Source organism: Mesoplodon densirostris, chromosome 12 (genome assembly GCF_025265405.1).
Source record: "Mesoplodon densirostris isolate mMesDen1 chromosome 12, mMesDen1 primary haplotype, whole genome shotgun sequence".
Taxonomy (NCBI): Eukaryota; Metazoa; Chordata; class Mammalia; order Artiodactyla; family Ziphiidae; genus Mesoplodon; species Mesoplodon densirostris.
The window spans coordinates 43,675,202-43,697,638 of NC_082672.1; the positions used below are offsets into that span (position 1 = coordinate 43,675,202).

At 42.9% G+C, this 22,437-nt stretch overlaps 1 protein-coding gene across 2 annotated transcripts in view; it reads right to left on the reverse strand.

The window, feature by feature from the left end:
• Positions 1-8,969: 8,969 nt before the first annotated feature.
• The window catches only part of DCBLD1 (discoidin, CUB and LCCL domain containing 1), an 80,422-nt gene continuing 66,954 nt past the window's right edge, over positions 8,970-22,437 (reverse strand). The window contains exons 7-15 of one of the 2 annotated variants that reach the window (XM_060115241.1): positions 19,338-19,378; positions 18,162-18,374; positions 16,351-16,475; positions 15,922-16,081; positions 15,726-15,833; positions 14,692-14,776; positions 14,416-14,465; positions 13,381-13,497; positions 8,970-11,031 (exon numbers count right to left, since the gene is read on the reverse strand). In XM_060115241.1, the coding sequence (XP_059971224.1) occupies positions 10,517-11,031; positions 13,381-13,497; positions 14,416-14,465; positions 14,692-14,776; positions 15,726-15,833; positions 15,922-16,081; positions 16,351-16,475; positions 18,162-18,374; positions 19,338-19,378 (1,414 nt within the window). In that variant the 3' untranslated portion in view covers positions 8,970-10,516. Of the gene's footprint in view, positions 11,032-13,380; positions 13,498-14,415; positions 14,466-14,691; positions 14,777-15,725; positions 15,834-15,921; positions 16,082-16,350; positions 16,476-18,161; positions 18,375-19,337; positions 19,379-22,437 lie in introns of those variants that run through there. The other variant, XM_060115242.1, reaches the window with a different exon arrangement.

Consider the following 22,437-nt stretch of genomic DNA (forward strand, 5'->3'; position numbering starts at 1 on the left):
TACCTTCACATTCCGATGTGAAAATAATGCTAATCTTGTATATGCCAATTTAAACTAGCCTCAAAATTTATAAAGTAAAAATAGAACCATAAGAAAATTATAAAAGTCCCTCACAATAGTGGAGATTGCAAGAAAACTTTCAAAGAAACTAGGAGAGAAGGAAGATTTAAACAGCGAAAGTAACAAGATTGTTTTAAAGTTCAAGTTAAAGAGGGTATTTGGTTATCAAAGAAAGCCTTAGCCTTTAAGTAGGATGATAGATGAATGGACTATAAGAAGGAAAATTATATACACAAAATGTAAAACAGACAACTAAACTTAGACTCTATGCTTTGGAAAGGTAAAATTTGCAATTTGCTAAAATGCCAGCAGGGGGCAGAAGATTCCAAATGTGATATTTTACTGCCACCTATTGTTAGAGCTGGAAGGCTTTATAAAGATTATCAAATAAAATACTGTTTATTATGAGGATGAACAAACCGAGGACTAGGAAAGATATTACTTTCCAGGGTCACACAGCTAGTAAGTGTCAGAGGCAGAACTCAAATCCATCTCTTGGTTCATCTTTAATAGACCATATTCAAAGAGGGAAAAAGGAAATACAGATGAAATCGTTGGTTTTTCAGTCTTGGTCTCCCAATCATTATTTTTATTTTTCTTAAATGGTGCAAGGGTTGATGAAGCCTAGGATTGATTTTGTTTTGATTTTTTTTAAATTAATTAATTAATTTATTTTTTGGCTGCGTTGGGTCTTCACTGCTACATGTGGGCTTTCTCTAGTTGTGGCCAGCAGGGGCTACTCTTTGTTGTAGTGCGTGGGCTTTTCATTGCAGTGGCTTCTCTTGTTGTGGAGCACGGGCTCTAGGCGTGCAGGCTTCAGTAGTTGTGGCATGTGGGCTCAGTAGTTGTGGCTCTTGGCTCTAGAGCACAGGCTTCAGTAGTTGTGGCACACGGGCTTAGTTGCTCTGCGGCATGTGGGATCTTCCCAGACCAGGGCTCGAACCCGTGTCCGCTGCATTGAAAGGTGGATTCTTAACCACTGCGCCACCAGGGAAGTCCAACTGTTTTGATTTTTTAAAATGATGGTTGAGCTGGATCTGGATTTCAGTAGAAATAGTTTCTTTGTAGTTGAGTGACTGTTAGAATGCAAGAACTTCTCAAGTTACGAGTCCTCCATCCTTGAGACCGTAGCATTCCCCCTCCCCCCACACACAAATTTTGTGTGTGTGTGTGTGTGCGCACGCGCCTGCCTACGGTCCCCAATTCTTTAGTAAGCAATGTTCGTGACATTCATGGAAGTGTCATTGTCACTAGGTGCCTTCCTATTGTCATCCTCACCATTGTTAAGGGCATTTTTACCTCTGCCTATGGCTGGTAACAAGTGGATTATCAGCTTCTGAAAGTGGGAAAATAGTAGAACTAAAAAAAAATTAAAAACTGATTTTTCAGGGGAAAAAGACAAACTGTTGGCTATACCAGTCATGAAGAGGAGAGTACTAAAGGCAAGTGCACAAAATAGGAAATAAGGGAGAAATAGCCATAAAAGCAGAGGGAACTAAAAGGATAATGAAAGACTGTTTTGTTCAATTCCATATGAATAAATTTGAAAACTTTTCTAAGAGAATACAATTTACCAAAACTGAAGTTTTAAAATCTAAACAGATTTCCCTAGGAAAAAAATAGAAAAAAATGGTAAGATCGCTGCGAACCCTGACAAATTACTCCAATATATAGTTTCACAGGGTAATACTACTAAACCTTTAAAGGGCAGATAATTCTAATGCCTAGCAAGCGAAGAACCTAGGAAGAGAAGAAAACTTCTAAATTGTTTTTGTCAAGCTAAAAAAACCTGATAAAGATTGGCACAAAGGAAAAAATGAAAGGGTATCTTGAAAAAGAATATTAATGCAAAAATTCTAAATAAAATATTATCACTGTGAATTCAGCAGCACTTTAATAGACTCATACACCATAACCAAATGTTTAACATTAGGGCATCTGTTGGTATAATTAATCATTTGGCTGGGTCTAGAGAGGGATCCTAGGGAAGAAAAATCATTTGCTTCTAATTCCATAGATGCTGAAAAGGCATTGGTCAAATTCAATACCCATTCTTGGTGAGGGGAAAAAAGGGACATAATCTAATAACATATACCCCAACATAATCTGTGCCCCAAAGCCAGCATCATGTTTAGTAGGGAGATACTAGAAGCATTTCGTGTGGCACTGGAGGAATTAAATGTACATATAAGTATTATAAAGGAGGTTGCATCAGTACTATTTGCAGACGTTACGATCACATTCCCAAAAAACTCCATCAACTAAAAACTACTAGAAAGAAGGAGGTTAGTGAAGGAGCCCTATGTAAACAAATCAGTCAGGACCAAAAATTAATTATATATTAAAATACATATGTCTGTAACTGCTAATACCAACATAGTGCTTATCATGGGTCACTGTTCTAAAGGTTTAACATGTATTAACTCTTGCAGTGTTCACCATAACCCCATGAGGTATATACTATTATGATCTTCATTTAGAAATAAGGAAATGGAGTCAGAGAGAGGTAAAATAACATTTTCTTGGTCACACAACTAGAGAAGAATTTGAACCCAGGCAGGCTAGTCCCAGAATTCATGCTTTTTTCCACTAGGGCCATAGTGGTTCTTGATATATAAAAGGAGGGGTGTGGGATCATTTACAATGACAACAAAAAACACCTAAACATAAGTTAAACCAAAAATGTGTATTAGTTATATGAAGACCATTGAAAATGCCCTGAAAGGATGTAAAAGAAGGCTTGAACAAATGGAAAGGATTATTATAGAAAATAAAAATTCCATTAGAAAAAAGAATGGGAGATAAAGCATATGAAAATTCTAGGCTTAGATCGCTCTTGGAAGAAAGAGGACAGGTAATTAGAAGGGCTTGGGATATTAAGGGAGAATTCTTTACATTTGTGAGAGATCTGAACAAGTTTATAGGTCGAGAGGAAGATACCAGTTCAGAGGGAGAAGTTGAAAATAAGGGAAATGGAAATAATTGGAGGGAAATCAGAGGTGAGGGGGAGGCAGTGGCTGAAGGTTTCAAACACCTTTTCCATCGACACAGGAGGGAAGGATTGGAGTAGTTACAGCTTTTTGTGGGAAGGGGGATGGATAGGTAGTTGTAGGATCTGATTTTTTTTTTTTTTTTTTCTTTTTGCGGTATGTGGGCCTCTCACTGTTGTGGCCTCTCCCGTTGCGGAGCACAGGCTCCGGATGCGCAGGCCCAGCGGCCATGGCTCACGGGCCCAGCCGCTCCGCGGCATATGGGATCCTCCCAGACCGGGGCACGAACCCGTATCCCCTGCATCGGCAGGCGGACTCTTAACCACTGCGCCACCAGGGAGGCCCTAGGATCTGATTTTAATGACTTTCCTAGGTGAAGGAGGTGGCAAGATCTGAGAGTAAAGGGAAACTGTGCAGAGCGGCATTGCTTTGGAATAGCTGCTGAGAGAGATGGAAAAAGAAGTGGATCCAAGATAAGTGAAGGGGCCGAGGAGTAATGAGCCCCAGGTAAACTGGAAACTGGGAGTTGGTAAGAGCCCCCGTGTGAACAGTTACGCAGTGTTTTTCTGCTGCAGTGATGGCGATGTGAAGATGGTTTCCTGAAGGGCACTTACGTTGTCAGGGCCTCAGGTTTGGCAGTCCAGGAGAGATTACAGAGTGAAAATGCTCAGACAAAACAGTTCAAGTGACGGATGGGGAAGAAGAGGCAACTGAAAAAGCTTAGCAACCAGAGGAAAACGACGGGATCTAGGCATTAAAGAAATTAAATTAAATCTCTTAATGAGATCCGTGAATAAGTAGGATTAAAGGGGAGGCATCAGAAGAATTGGAGGTTTTGAGCAGAGACAGAATTATTATTAAGATTTCAGAGCTGGAGTTCTTGCTGATAACAAGTGTGGACGTGTGTGGAGGTGGTTTAAGTGAACTGCAGGTTTCTAGAGTAAATGTCAAAAAATCATACAAGTGACCATGTTGGACACTGAACTGTTCAACATGATTAACAGAGGAAAAACGGAGAAGAATTGAGCTAGGTGACAGTCCTCAGTCAATGGGGAAAATGGCTTGGAAGACATTAGGTGACACACAGAGAAGAAGAGGTGGTAGAGCTAGCCGGCACGAGTATCATAAAGGCAGAGGGTTTTGCATGGGGCTGAAGGAGAGAGTGGATGGGGAAGTGGGAATCGGGAGGAAGGTGTGCATTGTGGGATGGTTGAAGAGAAAAGGCAGCCTCCACTTGAAAAGGGCTAAAAGAAATGGTGTTGGTAGACAATTTAGACTTCAGATTGGGCAGAAAGAAAAGGAGGCAGTATTTATTGATCACCTCTTTATGCAAAACACTGATATAATTAGTCTTCACAACAGCCCCTTTTTTTTTTTTTTTTTTTTTTTGCGGTACCCGGGCCTGTCACTGTTGTGGCCTCTCCCATTGCGGAGCACAGGCTCCGGACGCGCAGGCTCAGCGGCCATGGCTTATGGGCCCAGCCGCTCCGCGGCACGTGGGATCCTCCCAGACCGGGGCACGAACCCGTGTCCCCTGCATCGGCAGGCGGACTCTCAACCACTGTGCCACCAGGGAAGCCCCCACAACAGCCCTTTTATAATCCTTTCCACTTTAGGGATTAAGAAGTGGGTTTAGAAATCACCAGTGTTAAAAGATACACTGAGGCATATTAAAATTTTTAAGAGTTTATTTGAGCATTTTTGGATTCTCATTGGGTAGAGACAAGCTGTAAGTAGTTAGGAGCACTCCACCAAAGGAGCCAGAAGAAAGACTTAGAGAAAGTATGAAGAGTATGGAAGCAAAGAAAGGAAATTATTTGATTGGCTAGAGCATAAAGATTAGTTCGCTATTTGTGACTGGTTGTCCTTAGCTTTCCATTTCATAACCTTGAGTTATTTACAGGCTTGGATTTTGGTTTGCTTACCTAGGCTGCCATGGCATTAGAGCCACATTAGTCTCATATCCTCCTTGTTTAACTAATTTAACACCAGTATAATGTGCCTGAAATCATGTATTTAAAAAGATTAAATCCCAGGTTAAACCTGAGTTCTATATGGTTCTAAAGCCTGTGCTATGTGCAATAAATATGATCTCTTCTGTCTGTTGGGGAGGTATCATTCCAAGATAAGAAAAACTGTCTATGAATTCCTGGGTAAAATAAAATCAGAATTCTTTAAAAGGCCCAGCTAATCTTAAGAAATAAAGGGAAATACCCAGGTATCAGAATCAAAGAAGAAACTGACAAGTAGAGTGACAAGCACTGACTGGAGCTGAGGCTCTGGGCATCCTGGGGTTGGGGAGGGTTTCAGTTCCTTAGATGCTGGGTATTTAACCTCCAGGAAGGGATAGGAAACAAGATTTGGGGTTAGGCATGGCAGGAACGGTGAAAGAGTGAACCTAAAAAAATCTGTCCAGTAAGACAACAAAGGATGAATGAATGACCCTGGGTGACAAGGGCGGTCTCCCCTGAGGAATTAAAACCAGGGGGCTGTGCTGCACACAGGCCTGGGTCTAGACTTTCAGTATAGTCTAAAACCACCAATCCAAAAGTTAAAATACAAACCGGTGCAGGGTGGGTGATACTCCTGGTATTAGGGTTGCCAGATTTAGCAAATAAAAATTAAAGGACATGAATACTTTTTTAGTATAAATCTGTCCCATTGCACAGAACATACTTGAACTAAAGAATTATTTGTTTTTTATCTGAAATTCAAACTTAACTCGGTATCCTGTATTTTATCTGGCAGACTTACCTGGTGTACCTGACAGATACAAATTCGAAACCCCTCAGAAAGGACATTGTCATGAAGTTTTCACAAGGAGGAAAAAGCCCTGCTGAGGGATGGCTCACAATCAAAAGTCTGAGACCACACAAAGACACAGACCATCACAAACAAGAGTTGGTAGAAACAACAAACAGGACAGAGCCTCAAGAACTTCTGCTTGTTCATTCACTGAGCAAATACTTCTTGAACACTGTCCTAAGTGCTGGGAGTATGCAGGGAACAAAACAGACAAAAGTCATTCCCCTCATGGGATATGGTCTAGTGGGAGAGTCAGATAATAAGCAAGAAAATAAAACTGTGCCGGATTAGCGACACACATTAAGGAGAAAAGTAAAGTAGGAAAGGAGATAGAAAATGTGTTAGAGGAGAAATGTGCAGTTTTCTGCTAGGGAGAGGAAGGAAGAGGTCGTGGAGGTTTCAGTGGAGTACAGACCTGAGATAGGTAAACGAACAAGCCGTGCAGCTATCTAGGGGAAGAGCTTCCCAGGAAGAGAACAGCAAGTGTGGAGTGTGTCCCTGGCATGTGTAGGTGACAGCCAGAGGGCCCACGTGGCTGGCATGGGGTAAACAAGGTGGGAGAAGTGGGAGATGAGGTCAGAGAGGTGATAGCACGATGGGGGGTGCAGATCACAGATTTGTCCTGTCCAACACAGTAGCCACTGTGGCCATCTACATTTAAATAAATGAAAATTCAACAAAATTAAAAATGTATTCCTCAGTCACTCCAGCCACATCTCAAGTGCTCCATAGCCACATGTGGCTGGTGGCTACCCTACTGAGCAGCTCAGAGAGTATTTCCATTCTTGCAGAAGTTTTACTGGACAGTGTTGACAGAGCCTTATAAATCACTGCACAGACTTTGGCTTTTACTCTAAATGAGATGAAGATAACAGAAAAATCAAGGAGAATGTAACACTAGTAGGTTTCAAATGATTAGAAGGAATCAAAGCCAAAGAAAATACCAAGGCAGTGTAGAAAAAGGAAGACTTGAAAAAGAATCAGTAGACCGTCCAGAAATTTTTTTATAATTGACATTAAAACCTCAATGATTAAACAGCCGATTAGATAGCAGAATTGGGAATTAGTAAACTGGAGTGTAATATGTAATCTTATACAGTGCTTCATGTGGGCCAGACGGCGCTCTGAAAGCTTCATTTAATCTTTATAACAGCCATAGGTAGGGGGAGAGTATTTTTTTCCCCCAGGTAACAAGCAAGGAAACAGGTGCAGAGAAGTTCTGGTGCCTTGTCCACCATGCACTCAACAACTGTGCCACGTTGTCTTTCAGGAATTTACCTAGAATGCAGCACAGAATGATAAAGAGACGGAAAATAAGAGGGAGGAAGAGACATGGGAGATAGAACGAGAAGGTCCAATGAGCATCCAACAGGAATTCCAGGACTGAATAAAGAAAACAGCAAAGAGGCAAGTAGTATTGGAAAAATGGGGCTGAGACTTTTTCACAGTTGATAAAAATGAATCCCAAGATTCTAGAAGCACAAGTCCCAAGTGAATACAAATGAATTTATAGCCCAACACAAAGTGGGAAAATTGCAGAATACCAAAAAGCAGAGTGAAAAATCTTTAAAGCCTCTAGGGGAATTTATTCCCAGAATAGGGAGAGGCTGGGAGAGAGACCCATAGTGGGAGATGAGAGATGTGTAGCGGGCCATGAACACAGCAGTGTGGCTTTGAGAAGGGCACTGGGTGACTGGATGGGCTGTGTTTTGGGGAGGGACTGCTAGCTGGACTGTATTCAACCCTAGCTTCTCATTAGTGGGACTCAGCTCCTCCCCGTTCCTGGCAAGAGCCTAGGCATGTGCTCTCTCTTAACTCAGGTAAGTACAGGGTGAGCACTGCTCTCAGAACCTTAATAAATATTTGGTGCATGAATGAATGCAACAGAAGCATTTTGAGAATAGTGAGGCCAAGCTGTTGGCTATACTTGGATTGCTGAACTGATGTATGTATTTATGAAAGGCCTTGTGGTGATGTCTTTATGAAAGGCTATTCATGGTGTCTATAGTTGTGCATATAATATAAATTTGATTTTAGTTTCTACTAAGAATCTAAAGCAGTGTAAGATAAACACAGAAAAATCTCTAGCATCCTTTCCAGAGGTTTTCTACGCTGATTATAAATATTGGTGCAAGTGTAAATCATAGTAGTAGAACCCAGAGCACTTTCAGCAGCCTCTGTGGACAGCATAGTCTTGTCAGAGCAGATGTTTCCACCACAATTGTAAAAAGTGACAGAATGCAATCTTTGCCTCCCAATAGGATTTGATAACAGAAAAAAAACAGACAATTGCCTAATCTTATGTGCTAATGTTGCAAAACAATGGAAAAGAAAAACATAGTATTTTCCTGCTCTTATCCTCTAGTTTAGGCTTGGCTGTGTTGGGTGTATCAGACAGACTTTTCCACTGCCCATCCTGGGCTACACAGTAGGCCATTCTGAGGAAGCGGTGTTCCAAAACAAAGTCCTGTTCTCCCACTTTCTGTCATGATTAGATCATGTATACAGGGAAGAAATGTGATAGATGGACACAGCCCCACTGTAAAGAAGGCTGTTTTTATGGACTAATATTTTAATGTTAAAAATATATACAGCCCAAATGTTGTCACAATTCTTACCTGTAAGCCTTGGAGGAAGGCACATTCACATCCTTGTTACACATGAGGAAAGTGAGGCTCAGGGTTATGTAATGACCAACTGAATATACAAATGGATCATGGCCATACCATAAGTAAAAACGGAACTCTGGCTGGTAGTGCACAGCAGTAAGCATGGGAAACCAACTCATCATCCATAGTCACCAGACCAGAACCCGGCAGCCTGCTGTAAGTCAGACTTGTAGGAAGTCTACAGGTTGTAGACTGGATTGTTACTTTTTGTAAAAATCCAGGAAGCCAAACTAAAATGCATGAAACAATCGACCCCAAATCGCTAAGATTTTATTAATAACTGACAGCGTCCATAATTTTTGTCCCCAGTTCCAACTTAGGACCAACCAGAGGAAGCCAGATATGCTCCTTCCACTGCACCACTTGCACTTTTATGGAGGCTGAGCCTCAAGTGCCTTCAGTAGCCCAGCAAGCAGGACACCAGTGAGAGACTGAGGTACGTACGTTGGTTTGGCATAGTTTATTGCAATTAGTATTTGTAGAAAACCATGTAAACTCACAAGGTAAATGGTTTAACCTCCACAATAACCACAGATAGTCTGCTGTGACCTTCCAGCACCTCAGTATTCTAAAATTTATGTTTCACAGAAAGTCAGTCATGCAAATAGGATTAAAATACATTTTTAGGGAAAGGATCTTTTTGGTCCACATTTTCTATTAAAATAAACAAACATACACTTTCCTCTTTGGCAAAAGAGGTTAAATCCCCCCACAGTGAACTCAGATAAAAACCACTGAACATGAGGTACAGCTGAAGTCTGGGCTAATCTGGAATTACAGACACATACTCGAGGGGAAATTTTTTCTTACAAAATTAGTTCAGTTTCCAACCATCTCAGTAGAAAAGCTCTATGTAGATTTGGCCTCAGTCACTTGTAAGAATACATGTCAAGTAACTTTTTTTGTGTTTCAGAGTACAATGTGCTATTTCTGAAGAAAGTTATGAAAAGTGTGGGTGTCTGACCTCAGCAATATTTTTAATCTGAGGTACAAAAGCATCTGACACAGTAATTTACAGCGTAATTGCTGTGCCACCTTCATTCAGTTTGTTGAGAGAGCAGTTTTGATTGCCGTTAAGTCTCAGCATTTGGCTTTGCAGTTTGAAAAGGCAGACTTGCATGTGAAAGCAAGTATCTGCCAGGCCTGAGGTGAGCAGAGAAGCAGTGTGAAGGCCAGCTGCTCAGGAGCCTGGTCGCACAGGCTGCGGGCAGCGAGGCCCCTGCAGGCTCCAGAGACCTCCTGCACCTTGCACGCCTTCACAGGCGCTGCGCGTCCCCACCTGAAGTGGAGTCTAAGGGACTGGCAGCTGCTGAGGTGGTATATTTTGTTTGTTTGTTCTTTTTCATCTACAGTCATAACTGCAAACAAACAACCACCCTGGTGTGCTTTTCTTGCTTCAAGTAATTTCATTCCTTCCAGGAGAAGAATGTTAACAATGCTTTTAGTTCTCGATATCAAAGGAAAGGAAATGAGCCATAATAACAACAAGATAAAGTTCAAACAGACCTGCTGCTAACACACTATCAGATAAAATATCTTTAAAAAGTGAACATACTATTATATACGTTTTTGCAACAGCTGCATTCTCCTACATAACCTCCGTGTAGAACCAAAATCTGCGCAAACTTAAGTTACTTTAATTCTTGTTAAATACAACTCTGTACAGATTGCACATTTTACACCGAAGCAGCTTGGTATCACAGTTAGAGAAATGAAAAATGCCATCTGAAAACTTTCATTTTTCTAGCCCCACAAAACCCAACAGACGCTCGCCCTAAGGGTCAGAACGAAACCAGCTGCACAATTCTGTAAACAGTGGTGGGGGGGGGCACCTCTACGACTCCACCGCAGGATCCTGTTAAACCACACGGGCGCGCGCGCGCGCACACGTACTCACTCTCTCTCTCTCGCGCGCGCGCGCGCATCTCGCAGCTTCCAGGGCCGCGCACAGCCCGGCGCTCAGTACCACAGCAGCTTTCATTCACAGTGTTTTCACAGCAGAGCGGTCATGGCCGTCTGGTTGAGGGGTCTGAGGCAGTCTCTGGGGGCCAAATAGGCAGCGTTGGTCGCGGGGTTGACCTGTGGCTTCTGATAGGCAGGATCGGCACGCCCCGCGGCTGAGCCGCCGCCGCCGCCCTTGGGCTTGTCGTAGCCCGGGTCCGCGGGCGCGGGGCTCGGCGGCAGCTGGTAGCCGGCGGCCGGGGAGAAGGCGCCGGAGGAGAGGGAGTGCTTGTGCGCCGGCCCGGGCCCCGGCACGCGGTAGCCGCTCCGCGCCGAGAAGGTGTGAGCCCGGGCCAGGTGCCGCTCCACGATGGGCGTGGCGTACTCGGGCTCGGGGTTGGTTAAGGGCAGGGCGTACTCGTGGCGGCCGGCCGGGAGGGGGCAGTCGTAGTGGCCGCCAGCCTCGGCGTCCGGCCCCGCCTCGTCGGCCTCGGTGTCCATCGGCCGGAAGGTAGAGCCCTTCCTGGCGACCGTTCCGGTGCCAATCATGAGAGGCTGCTGGTAATCTGAAACCCAAAGGGCAGACGTTTGTGCACCGCCCCCATACACCCACAGACCGGCTGGCTGTAGAGGGGGTGCTCTGCTGAGGGCCTGACATGTACCGGGCAGGAAGAGAAAGATGAAGATGTAAAAGGCACAGACGCCACACTTAGGGGTTTACATAACTACACAGGTGCTTTAGGAAGCCTCAAGGCTCCGAGGAACCTAGCGAGGCGGAGCTAACCTCTAACCACACCTAGGGATAGGAGGGAACAACTTCACGGGGAGCTCTTAGGCTGACTCCTGAAAGGCCACTCCTGGAGGTGGAGGTAACACTGTCAGGAAAGGGAAAAGTGATTGAACAACCTGTTAAACAACCATGAACATAGAGTGTGATGTGGCCAGAGCATGAGGGACATGGAGGAATTTAATAGGATATGAAGACCAAAGTAATAGGTTGGGGGCTAATGATAAGGATAAAGCTCAAATAAAGCTTTAGTGAGTCTTTACTTGGTGCCAGGCACTATTCTAATGACATTAAGATATCAATCAGTTAAATCCTCTGGAAAAAAAGTACTATGAGGTAGGGACTATTACTCTCTTTTACAAATGGAAAACTGAAGCAGAGAGAGATTAACTTTTCCAAGATTACACAGGTAGCAGCCAGTGGGGCAAGAATTTGAACACATGTCCCAAGTGCGAGCTATTATCCATGTGCTAGATCATGGAGGGCACTGAGTGCCTTGCTAGGAAGTTTGGTTTAACGCTGTAGAAACCTACAAAGATTCTAAATTTAGAGACTGGCAGAAGAGGTAACCGTGGAGGGAGACTGAAGAGGGAAAGATAAACCAAAAAGCAGAGAAATGAGACATATAAGTCATAAATTAGGGGACGGGCAGCAGCTCTGGAAAGGCCACACTTTGGGGACAGGTATCAGAGGAATTTGTCACCAATGATGTAGGGAGGGTATGACCAAAGAGGACACCTCCCAGATATTAAGCCCTGAAAACTGGGGTGCCCATTCAGAAGCCACTTAGAAAAGGAACGCACAGAGCACGTAGGTTAAGGGTTAGGAACGATGGGTTCAATTCTGGATGCCCTGAGGACCCGGTGACGCTTGCAGGAGATGACGTCCAGCAGGCAAGAATCACTGACTTACTGGGGAGCGGGAGGGGAGTCTGGATGTGAGCTGCAGAAAGAAAGGAAAGGAATGGCTCTGCCGGGAGCTCTGGAGTGTAGTGGGTGAGACTGCAGACGAGTGGAGGCAAGAGTGGGGCCTTGCATGTTTCAGGTGCCCAGAAGGACCACGCAGCGAGGAAGGAGAAGAGGCTGGACCAGAAGCTGAAGGAGAGTGAAAGGAGAGGGGTTCTGCACTCTCCTCACCTCACCCCCAAGGCAGAGCTTGAACTGTCCGAGGAAAGGAACAAGAAGATGGATTCTGATTGGAGAACTGCTCCCTTTGCCCCTGAAGCAGGTCAAGCAACCTTTCCATTGGTACCTTTCTGACTTTCATATATAACACACACCACCTGGGAACTTCTGGTTCAGTAACCCTGGGGCATGGCCTGAAAGCCCACATTTCTAGCCAGCTCCCAGATGCTGCTGCTGCTGGTCCTCAGAATACAGTCTGAGTAGCAAAAAGGTAGAGCAGTGCTACTCACAGTGGTCTGTGGATGCCTACCTGTCTGAGAACTGTTTGTGACAGATCTGTAAAGAGATAAGTGCACAAATGGATAGAAAGTGTTCAGATCTTGCAGCAATTTGAGAGTGATTTTATGTCCCTTGAATCTAATTAAAAAGTTAGAGCTTTGTATTTTATGTCTTTTTAAACATTTACTGATTTATACTGTATTTTACAAAAGTTTTAGTCCTTGATGGATTAAAGAAATAAAAGGCAAAAAGTGGATCCTTCCTCACAAATCGTTTGAGAAGCTTGACTCTCAACAATGGCTTGTCAGGGACCTTGAGGCCATTCTAACAGATTCCTTCATCTCCTACCTCCAATTCGTCAAGGGCAGGAGCTATGCTCAATTCATCTTTCTAGTCCCTTTTTCCTAGTGCCTTAATCAAAACCTTAGTAACAAAAACAGATTAGTTAAGGGCTTCCAGACTTCACTGGTACTTCAGGACCATTGCTCTGGGTGTCATTAGAGGCCCTGCAGGTGTAAGAGCCTTGGCTGAATGGGGCTTTTGGGAAATATTTCAGTGTCACTTTGTAACTCTTTGCAGAGCACAGAGAGAAAACGTCACACATTACTGATTTACTAGACCCCATCTAAACAAAAGATTTTGGTCTTATTCCTCTCCCTGGTCTCCCCTCTCCCATAAGCAGCACCTCCTGGCTAACAGCATGGTCACGGAGACTTGGTACCTACCTGCTATATCACTCGTGATGAGATCCAACTTTTGTGTCATCTTTTCATTATCGTAGCTGATGGTAAACTCAGCTGACTGATGCCTGGCAAAGGGATATTTGATCTGCTTCCAACAGTCTGGAATAAAGATACCATGAAACAAACTAATCTTCTCACAAGTGTAACACATTTACTCCACCACAGGTTCCTGGTTAAGTCAGAGGTCAGGCTGCCTTTTGCCAGCTGACTGTGACAGATGCACAACCACAGCTCTCCAGGTATGTGTGGTGGACACAGCATGATGAGGTCACAACAACAACAGCACACACCATCCCAACCATGCTTTCTGCTCTGCAGGTAAAATGTATTTGTGTACCCATCAGGTCCCAGATTATCCCTAGGTTAGACCACCTGGGCATGGTTTTCCCTAATCTGCACTGACATGGTGTTTGTGACCGTGAGGGGTCAATGAAGCTGGCTGTTTAGAGCCTATGGAGGTGGAGTCCCAGGTGGTCCTTGAGATGCTCAGGGGTCCTGCCCTGCTGCTCGCTCTCTCTCGCTCTCTCGCTCTCTCTCTCTCTCTGCAGCTGACTCATTGCTTGGGCATCCCGTGTCCTAAGGATTTTCTGAAACCCGCCCTGCCTAGTCCTTTCCTAGAGTGAAAAATACAATGGAGGCCTGAAGATGCTGGGAGTGCCGGGCAATGTCCAGTTCACAGATGGGGATTTTATAACTTCTCCTTGGTGACAGGCAGCGTGGTGATGTAAATTCCAGTTGCCAAAAAAAAAAGTTAATTTTGATAAATGATGGGATGATGTTGAACAAAAGTAAAAACTAAACTGGCTATGAAGATTCTGAATTAAGAGACAGGATACAATATATTCCTTCCTGGTAGCTTTGTTAACTTAAAGCTATTAGATCTTATTTCTTAAACCATATAAGTGTGGGTTTTAATCAGGATCTGCTGATTAAAAGCGCCTAATCATGCTTTTAATCAGCAGATTCTGTCCCTTTCTCAAGGACAGAATAAAACTGTAGATTGTTTTTTCAACCAACCTGTTTTCTGAGCCTTAGCTGGTCCATAAGGATTTCCTTTCTTCTTCCTCCTATCAAGACAAAAAATCCCATTGAAAAGATTTCTAAATGCTAAGTACTGTTCATAAAATAATACATGATATTTTCTACCTCTATCCAACTTGTTTTTAAAATAGAAGTTCACATTTTATCTTGGGAGAAGTAATGCTGCTTTCTACACATGAACATACGAAGAGTAAACTTTTGTGATTGTTTACATAATTAGAGAAAAAAATTTTTTAATGTGAAGTCACATACTTTCTAAGGACTACGAAGATTCCCACTCCAGCAACCAGCAGGACGAGGAGAACCAGTGGAGTAACAATAGTTATGACGTTTAACCCTAAGAAGGGGAAAAGACATCGTAATACAGCAGAAATGAACAGCAACCAAATTTCATGATCTAAAACTGAATACTGATTTGAAAGGTCCTCAGTGGTTTAACATGTGGGGGACAAGAATACATGCTAGGCATTTACTGATATTGGAAAGCAAAAAGAGAGGATTCAGGGCTTCCCTGGTGGCGCAGTGGTTGAGAGTCCGCCTGCCGATGCAGGGGACACAGGTTTGTGCCCCAGTCCAGGAAGATCCCACGTGCCATGGAGCGGCTGGGCCCGTGAGCCATGGCCGCTGAGCCTGTGCATCCGGAGCCTGTGCTCCGCAACGGGAGAGGCCACAACAGTGAGAGGCCCACGTACCGCAAAGGAAAAAATATATATATAAAAAGGTATGGAATGGAATGTCTCCCTTCCACCTATTCTTCCTCTATGTGAAATTATATTTCTTGACATTTTTCCAGGTATACTGGGGTGAATATATATATATATATATATATATATATATATATATATATATATATATATATATATATATATAGTGATGCTGTATCACCCCCCCTTTTACACACATGGTCGAGTGCTATGTAAACTGTTCTGTACCATGCTTATTTTTTTTAAGTTGTCAGTGTGTCTCAGAGAACTTTCTATATTACTAACACATTCCTTTTTTATGGCTGTAGAGTATTCCATGGTATGGATGGCTATTTTATTTTTCTATAAAAGATTTACATAGTGTTTGAAGGGTGCATATGTTTGTTTCCCGTCTTTTTCTACTTACAATAGTGTAATGAAAAGTGTGGACATATATTATTTTACACATGTGCAGATATCTCTGGACCATCTGCCCCCAGACACTTATATGACACAGAAAAAAAGAATGCTGTTGAAGCTACCGTATTATTGGCTGGAGTACAAGTTATTCCTTAAGAAACCGCAAAACGATAACTGCCCTACCTTTGGGCATTTCTTCAGAGGGGATGGGTTTTAAGATTGTCTCATCTTCTCTGTTAGTTGAACCAACAGTATTTAGACTTGTTTTGCTCCACACCAATGAGTCATTACCTGAGCGAGAAGAGATGTTAGAGAAACCACATTAATAACAACAATTTGTGAAAGGAGGTGACCAGAATCCAGTAACTCACTGACTCACCCTGAGTCCTACTTGGTGCAATCTGGCAGCCAAGGAGCTCCACTTTCAAGGCTATCCTCTGGTGCCACGTCTGGGGGATAACACGCACATATCTGGCCACAATGGGAGGGATGAAATTGTTCCGCACAGGGTCCCGAAAATTAGAGTTGCCCTGAAACACCTGTAGGAACAGATAACCTTTACCTGAAGATTCTATTAGTTTCTAGGTCTTTATCAATCCACTCACACCTGGTTATATGAAATCAAAGCAAGGATTCTATGTCTTTTGCTTTTTTATAGACATGCTTGATATTGAAGATACAAGGCTTTACACTCAAAGGCTACGTAATCTGGTGCTGTGCATCTGTTTTTGGAAACACATTGATGAACTGATGAAAATATTTGGAGGCCACTCTCCTACTCAGTTCCTTCCTCCAGAGTGTCTCTTACCTTTTCTTCATTATTCACAATTCCTTTATAGGTCTCCCACTTGGAGTTGTTGTTTCTGAAGTTCATTACAAAACTCTTTACATAAAAGTTGAAATTTGACTGTGTGGATCCAGTGGTCCTAATTCCTTGTAAGAAAATATTATTTATGGGTTAGTTTTAAAAATATGTTATACAGCATGTATTATAACTTCAGGTTTCTTTTCTTTTTTTCCCTCTCATTTGAAATTGCAAATCATTTTACAGGCCTGCTTTTCTTATCTGCATTTAGAAACGTGATGACAGATGAGTGTTTTCACACTGACAATATGCCATAAAAAGGTTTCAGCACGGAGATATCAGCTCTCTCACCCACACATCCATCCTTACCCCCTGCATACAGGTTCTTCCCACATAGACAATGTGAAGATTTGTTACTTTTAAGAAAGTATGGCAACTGACAAAGGATTAATCTCCAAAATATACAAGCAGCTTATGCAGCTCAATATCAAAAAACAAACAACCCAATTCAAAAATGGGCAAAAGACCTAAACAGACATTTCTCCAAAGAAGATACATAGATTGCTAACAAACACATGAAAAGATGTTCAACATCACTAATCATTAGAGAAATGCAAATCAAAACTACAATGAAATATCATCTCACACCAGTCAGAATGGGCATCATCAAAAACTCTAGAAACAATAAATGCTGGAGAGAGTGTGGAGAAAAGGGAACCCTCCTACATTGTTGGTGGGAATGTAAATTGATACAGCCACTATGGAGAACAGTATGGAGGTTCCTTAAAAAACTAAAAATTAGGGCTTCCCTGGTGGCGCAGTGGTTGAGAGTCCGCCTGCCGATGCAGGGGACACGGGTTCGTGCCCCGATCCCGGAAGATCCCACATGCCGCGGAGCGGCTGGGCCCGCGAGCCATGGCCGCGGAGCCTGTGTGTCCGGAGCCTGTGCTCCGCAACGGGAGAGGCCACAGCAGTGAGAGGCCCGCGTACAGCAAAAAAAAAAAAAAAAAAAAAAAAAAAAAACTAAAAATTGAACTACCATATGACCCAGCAATCCCACTACTGGGCATATACCCTGAGAAAACCATAATTCGAAAAGATATATGCACCCCAATGTTCAGTGCAGCACTATTTACAATAGCCAGGACACAGAAGCAACCTAAATGTCCATCAACAGATGAATGGATAAAGATGTGGCACATATATACAATGGAATATTACTTAGCCATAAAAAGGAACGAAACTGACTTATTTGTAGTGAGGTGGATGGACCTAGAGTCTGTCATACAGATTGAAGTAAGTCAGAAGGAGAAAAACAAATACTGTATGCTAACACATATATATGGAATCTAAGAAAACGGTACTGATGAACTTAGTGGCAGGGCAAGAATAAAGACACAGATGTAGAGAACGGACTTGAGGACACAGGGTGGGAAGGGGAAGCTGGGGCGAAGTGAGAGAGTGACACTGACAATATACACACTACCAAATGTAAAATAGACAGCTAGTGGGAAGCAGCCGCACAGCACACGGAGATCAGCTCGGTGCTGTGTGACCACCTAGAGGGGTGGGATAGGGAGGGTGGGAGGGAGGGAGACGCAAGAGGGAAGAGATATGGGAACATATGTATATGTATAACTGATTCACTTTGTCATAAAGCAGAAACTAACACACCACTGTAAAGCAATTATACTCCAATAAAGATTTTTAAAAAAAGACATGGAGCACTCTGAGGTGGGGGCACCTGTGCAAATTCAAAACATAATTTCAACTGCAAGTCGTCCTGTTTTGTGAAACTGCACTCGTTTCAGTACCTGTTATTTTCTTTTTCTCTCCCAAATCTATCCTCAGCCACTCTCGTTTGTGGTTCTTGCTCCTGTCCCCCGAAGCCCATGACGGGCCTTGGTCCTGAAGTCGGGCTTGGCCAGGAGACCAACGGACCTGATCTCCAGTCTCATTGATCCACTCCCAAGAAGAAGAAGCTCTGATTTGCCGGTCAGGTTCCAAACTCAAGGATCTGCTGCAACCTAGTAAAAAAGGGCAGGGAAATATTTCAGATATAGACACAAAATGAAAACCAAAAAAAAAAAAAAAAAAAAAAAGCACCCCATTTCACCTAGAATTATTCAGTTGATTTACTTCCATTCTGATATTGAATCAACTGTTTAATTACTAGTTTTTTAATGATTCAGACTTGCATTTGACTCGCTGGTGCTGTGGTATCTTGATACTATTGCTGCTTTTCTTAATAGACCTTATATCCCCTATAAGTGACATATCTGTCCCCACTGTAGATTTTCCTTTCTAATCTAAATTCACCATGATTTCAACGAAGTACAAGGTGTCCTAAAAGCTGAAAATGCTGAGGTTCTTCTCACTTGATCAGAGGGAGGACTCCACGCTCTCCACCCTTGAAGAGCAGGTACGTCAGGTGCTCTGAAGATCAGTTAATTGTACCCAACATCACCCCTGGGAGCTTAACTATACCATGTCCAAGACAACGTGGAGGTTGCAGATTAAGGCCAGTCCTCCTCCTGGGCAGAGAAGACATGTTTGTATTGTTCTTGAAATATGTTATTTTATGTGAGGGAGAATACTTCCCCAGAACATATTCCATGACAGAGGGGCTAAAAAGCCTTTATGCTATTCATTTTCAATAACTTCATTCCAGATATACACAAATCAAATTGCACTGCTCAAAAGGTTTTTCTGTTAAAATCGAACATAAAGGAATTTATCGTAACTTGTCATTTCAGATTTTCATTTTTTCTGGCAAAAGTTTTAGATTATAAAGAAAAATATTTTTTCCCTAATGTTAACTAGGTTTATTGTCTGATATATTTTTAAGTCACAGCATACTTGGTGCTACATGACCTGAGGGGAAAGGAAAAAATTAATCTTTTAAACTATATCATCTGAGGGGTATGGAAGAATAAACTACCCCTGAAGATTTTAAAATATCAAATTCTTAAGGAAAGCATGATCCTTACCATTGGAGGTAAACAGAAATCGCTTGTCTGACAGGGAACCACTGAAATAATAAACACAAAGATGAGGACGTGAGTTGCTTAACTGCATCTTAATGACTGGTACAGCGCTATAGGGTGGGGCTCAGAGCCTTCCCCCACCTCATGTGGTCCTCGGAGCACCCGGCAAGGCTACTGTTATTATCTCTGTCATTGGTATTTCATAGACAAAGAAACTCAGGCCCTTCGAAGGTAAGCAACTTTCCTAAATTCACAGAGGTGACAAGCAGCCAGGACTCTTGAGATACTGCTTTTGAATCACAATCCTGTGCTGTTTCCATCACGCCACATTGTATTGGGAAGGAACAGGCACATATACAGTCTCCAGGACACACTTAAATCCCAATTAATGAATATGTAGTGATGGAGACAGAAAGGATGACTGCCCTGAACACTCCCTTTGCTTCAGAAGGCACCCCTACAGCGCCCCACTCGCTTCAACAATCAAGGACCACTGACACATGAAGATGCCTGATCACATTCATTCATTCATTCATTCATTCATTCATTCATTCATTTTGCTGTACGCGGGCCTCCCACTGCCGTGGCCCCTCCTGCTGCGGAGCACAGGCTCTGGACGTGCAGGCTCAGCAGCCATGGCTCACGGGCCCAGCCGCTCCGCGGCGCGTGGGATCCTCCCGGACCGGGGCACGAACCCACGTCCCCTGCATCGGCAGGCGGACTCTCAACCACTGCGCCACTAGGGATGCCCGCCTGATCACTTTTAAAAGAACGAGAATGTCAGTTGCTAGCTGCCTTCCCTACAGACTTCTTCACTCCTTCCCTGAGGGGTCCTGCCCCAGCAGTGTGCCTCCGCAGAGAGCCTCCGCCCGGGTCTCTCTCTCTCCAGTCACACTCCTACCTACTGCAGCAAGGACACCAAACCATGAACCAGCTCCTGCTTCTGGATGACAAGGTGCAGCTGGAGCACCTCACTGACAGGTCCTGAACTGCTACAAGACACGCCTGCACATCTGGCATTGATCCCTGGGCCTCTGGACCCCCCAGTTCTGTACCTTGTATTACTCTCCTGGTGAACTTATCAAATCAGCCTTGCTCGGCAGTTGTCTCCTGTGGAAAAGGGGTTCCTAAGGCCTGAGATCACATGTATCTTTTTGTAAATCCCTCACCAACTCAATGCTGTAACAATATGTAGAATGAATAGAAAACTTGCAATTCTCAAGATTAATCTTACATGCATCATACTTACTACATTAGATATTACAGGTAAACAAAAAAAGGTAGATGTCGCTGTCATGTTCAATTATTTTACAATCTGAGAGTACTCCTATTTTAAATGTTTAACTCTGAATTATTGTGGCAATAATGGACAGAGAGGGTACTGAAATGTGAAATCCACAGAGAACCCAAAACTAGTCTGGACAGAAGCACCTTCACAGCAACATTTTGTTTTTGTTTTAAGTAACAGGTTTTTCTTTCATATTCTTTGTCCACTCTCAGGCAGAGACTCTGTAAGCCCTGGTTTTCCCCATAAAGATTCTATTATAATCTGTGCTGAATATAACGCAGGCACCAATCATTTCGTACAGGAGAAAATGCAGACCCACTTGGGTCATGGGACCTTCTTCAGTTCACAGTTAGTGGCCAAGCAGGGGTGAGGACCCAGCTCTCCTAACCTTTAAAGAAAGGTGCACACTTGCAATTTGTATTTAAATTTGTTAAGATTTTAGAGCCTCTCTTTGACTGATTTTTGCATTTTCTCTAATGTTCCTGCACGAAGTATTACACTTGAAGTTTGGCCCAGATAAGCCCAAATAATACTGCTGCAACCCTGATCACCTAAACGCACTCCCACTACCATGAAACATTAAAATATTTACTTTGTTGTTGTTGAAAAAGAGACGTTAAGGAAAGAAGGTCAGCTTTGGAGTTCATCCTGAGAAGAAAATGCTGGGTAAAGTTCTGCTTCTAAGATCTCTCTGCCTGGCTTTCCTCTATTATAAGCTGGAATATGTTTTTCCATTTCACCCAATTAAGCTAATTAAATACAACCACTAGAGAATTCTATAGGTAAATAAGCTTCCTCTTTGAAAACCCCCTAGGGAAAATGGGGTTCTAAGGCATTCACGCATAAGGGTGAATGAATTCGATCAGATTCCAGGAACTGCCAGCCTTCCCAGAGGGCTGTAGAAGCAATCAGGAAGAGCCTGAGGTAAACAAAGAAAAGCCTTCCCTGCAGATGGTTGGAGCCATCATCCTCTGTGTGAGGTCAATCGCTCTTCCTGATTCCATTCTGGTCTCCTCAGATCAAGGAAGTAACATGACCCGGGATGAATCCCAGAAGAACCCTAGATATTTACTTTAGGGACCACTTCTTCCTCAGCTGCAATGCTTCCTTCTGTGTTTCTTCCTGAACGCCAAACAATCATGTGTGGGAACAGAAGTTCAATGACCGCATGTACAGTGCTTCCCCAACAGCGAAACAGCACAGATCAAAACAACTGCTCCCTGAAGATCTGGGAATGGAAACGAGTGGAAGAGACTGTATGAGCACACAGTTTACTCTTTTCTGTTCAGTACAAAAAGATGGTGCCAAACCAGAGCCAGAAGGGAGAGGGGGCCTTGATATAATTCTAGACATTCTGTCTACTTCCACCAAAACAAAAATCGGACAATTAGTTCAAATAACTATATGGAATGTGGAGCAAATCTTTTCCTAATTCATTAATGGTTTAGATTTCTGGACTCTTATTTTTGTATCAAAGTTTAATATCAAATTATATAAAGTGACTTCATATGTATTAAGTCCAGTTGATGTAGCAGAATCGAGAAAATTATGTCTACTTTTACTTAAGTTTAAATAACTTTTCTTCAAAAGTAAAATAAAATCCAAGTAGTACAAGTTAAACTTTTTACTATCCTATTTGTCTACAAAAGAAGCATTCAAATGTATTCAAACGTAGGCAAGAGAGTCCAAAAACAGATTTAAAGCCAAAGGCCAGTTCTTCATTCCTATTTGGAGATAGCAGCACCTAACAAATCTAGGCCACAGCTTGATACCTTCCTGAAACAGCACCTTATTATCCATAGATCAAACACTAAA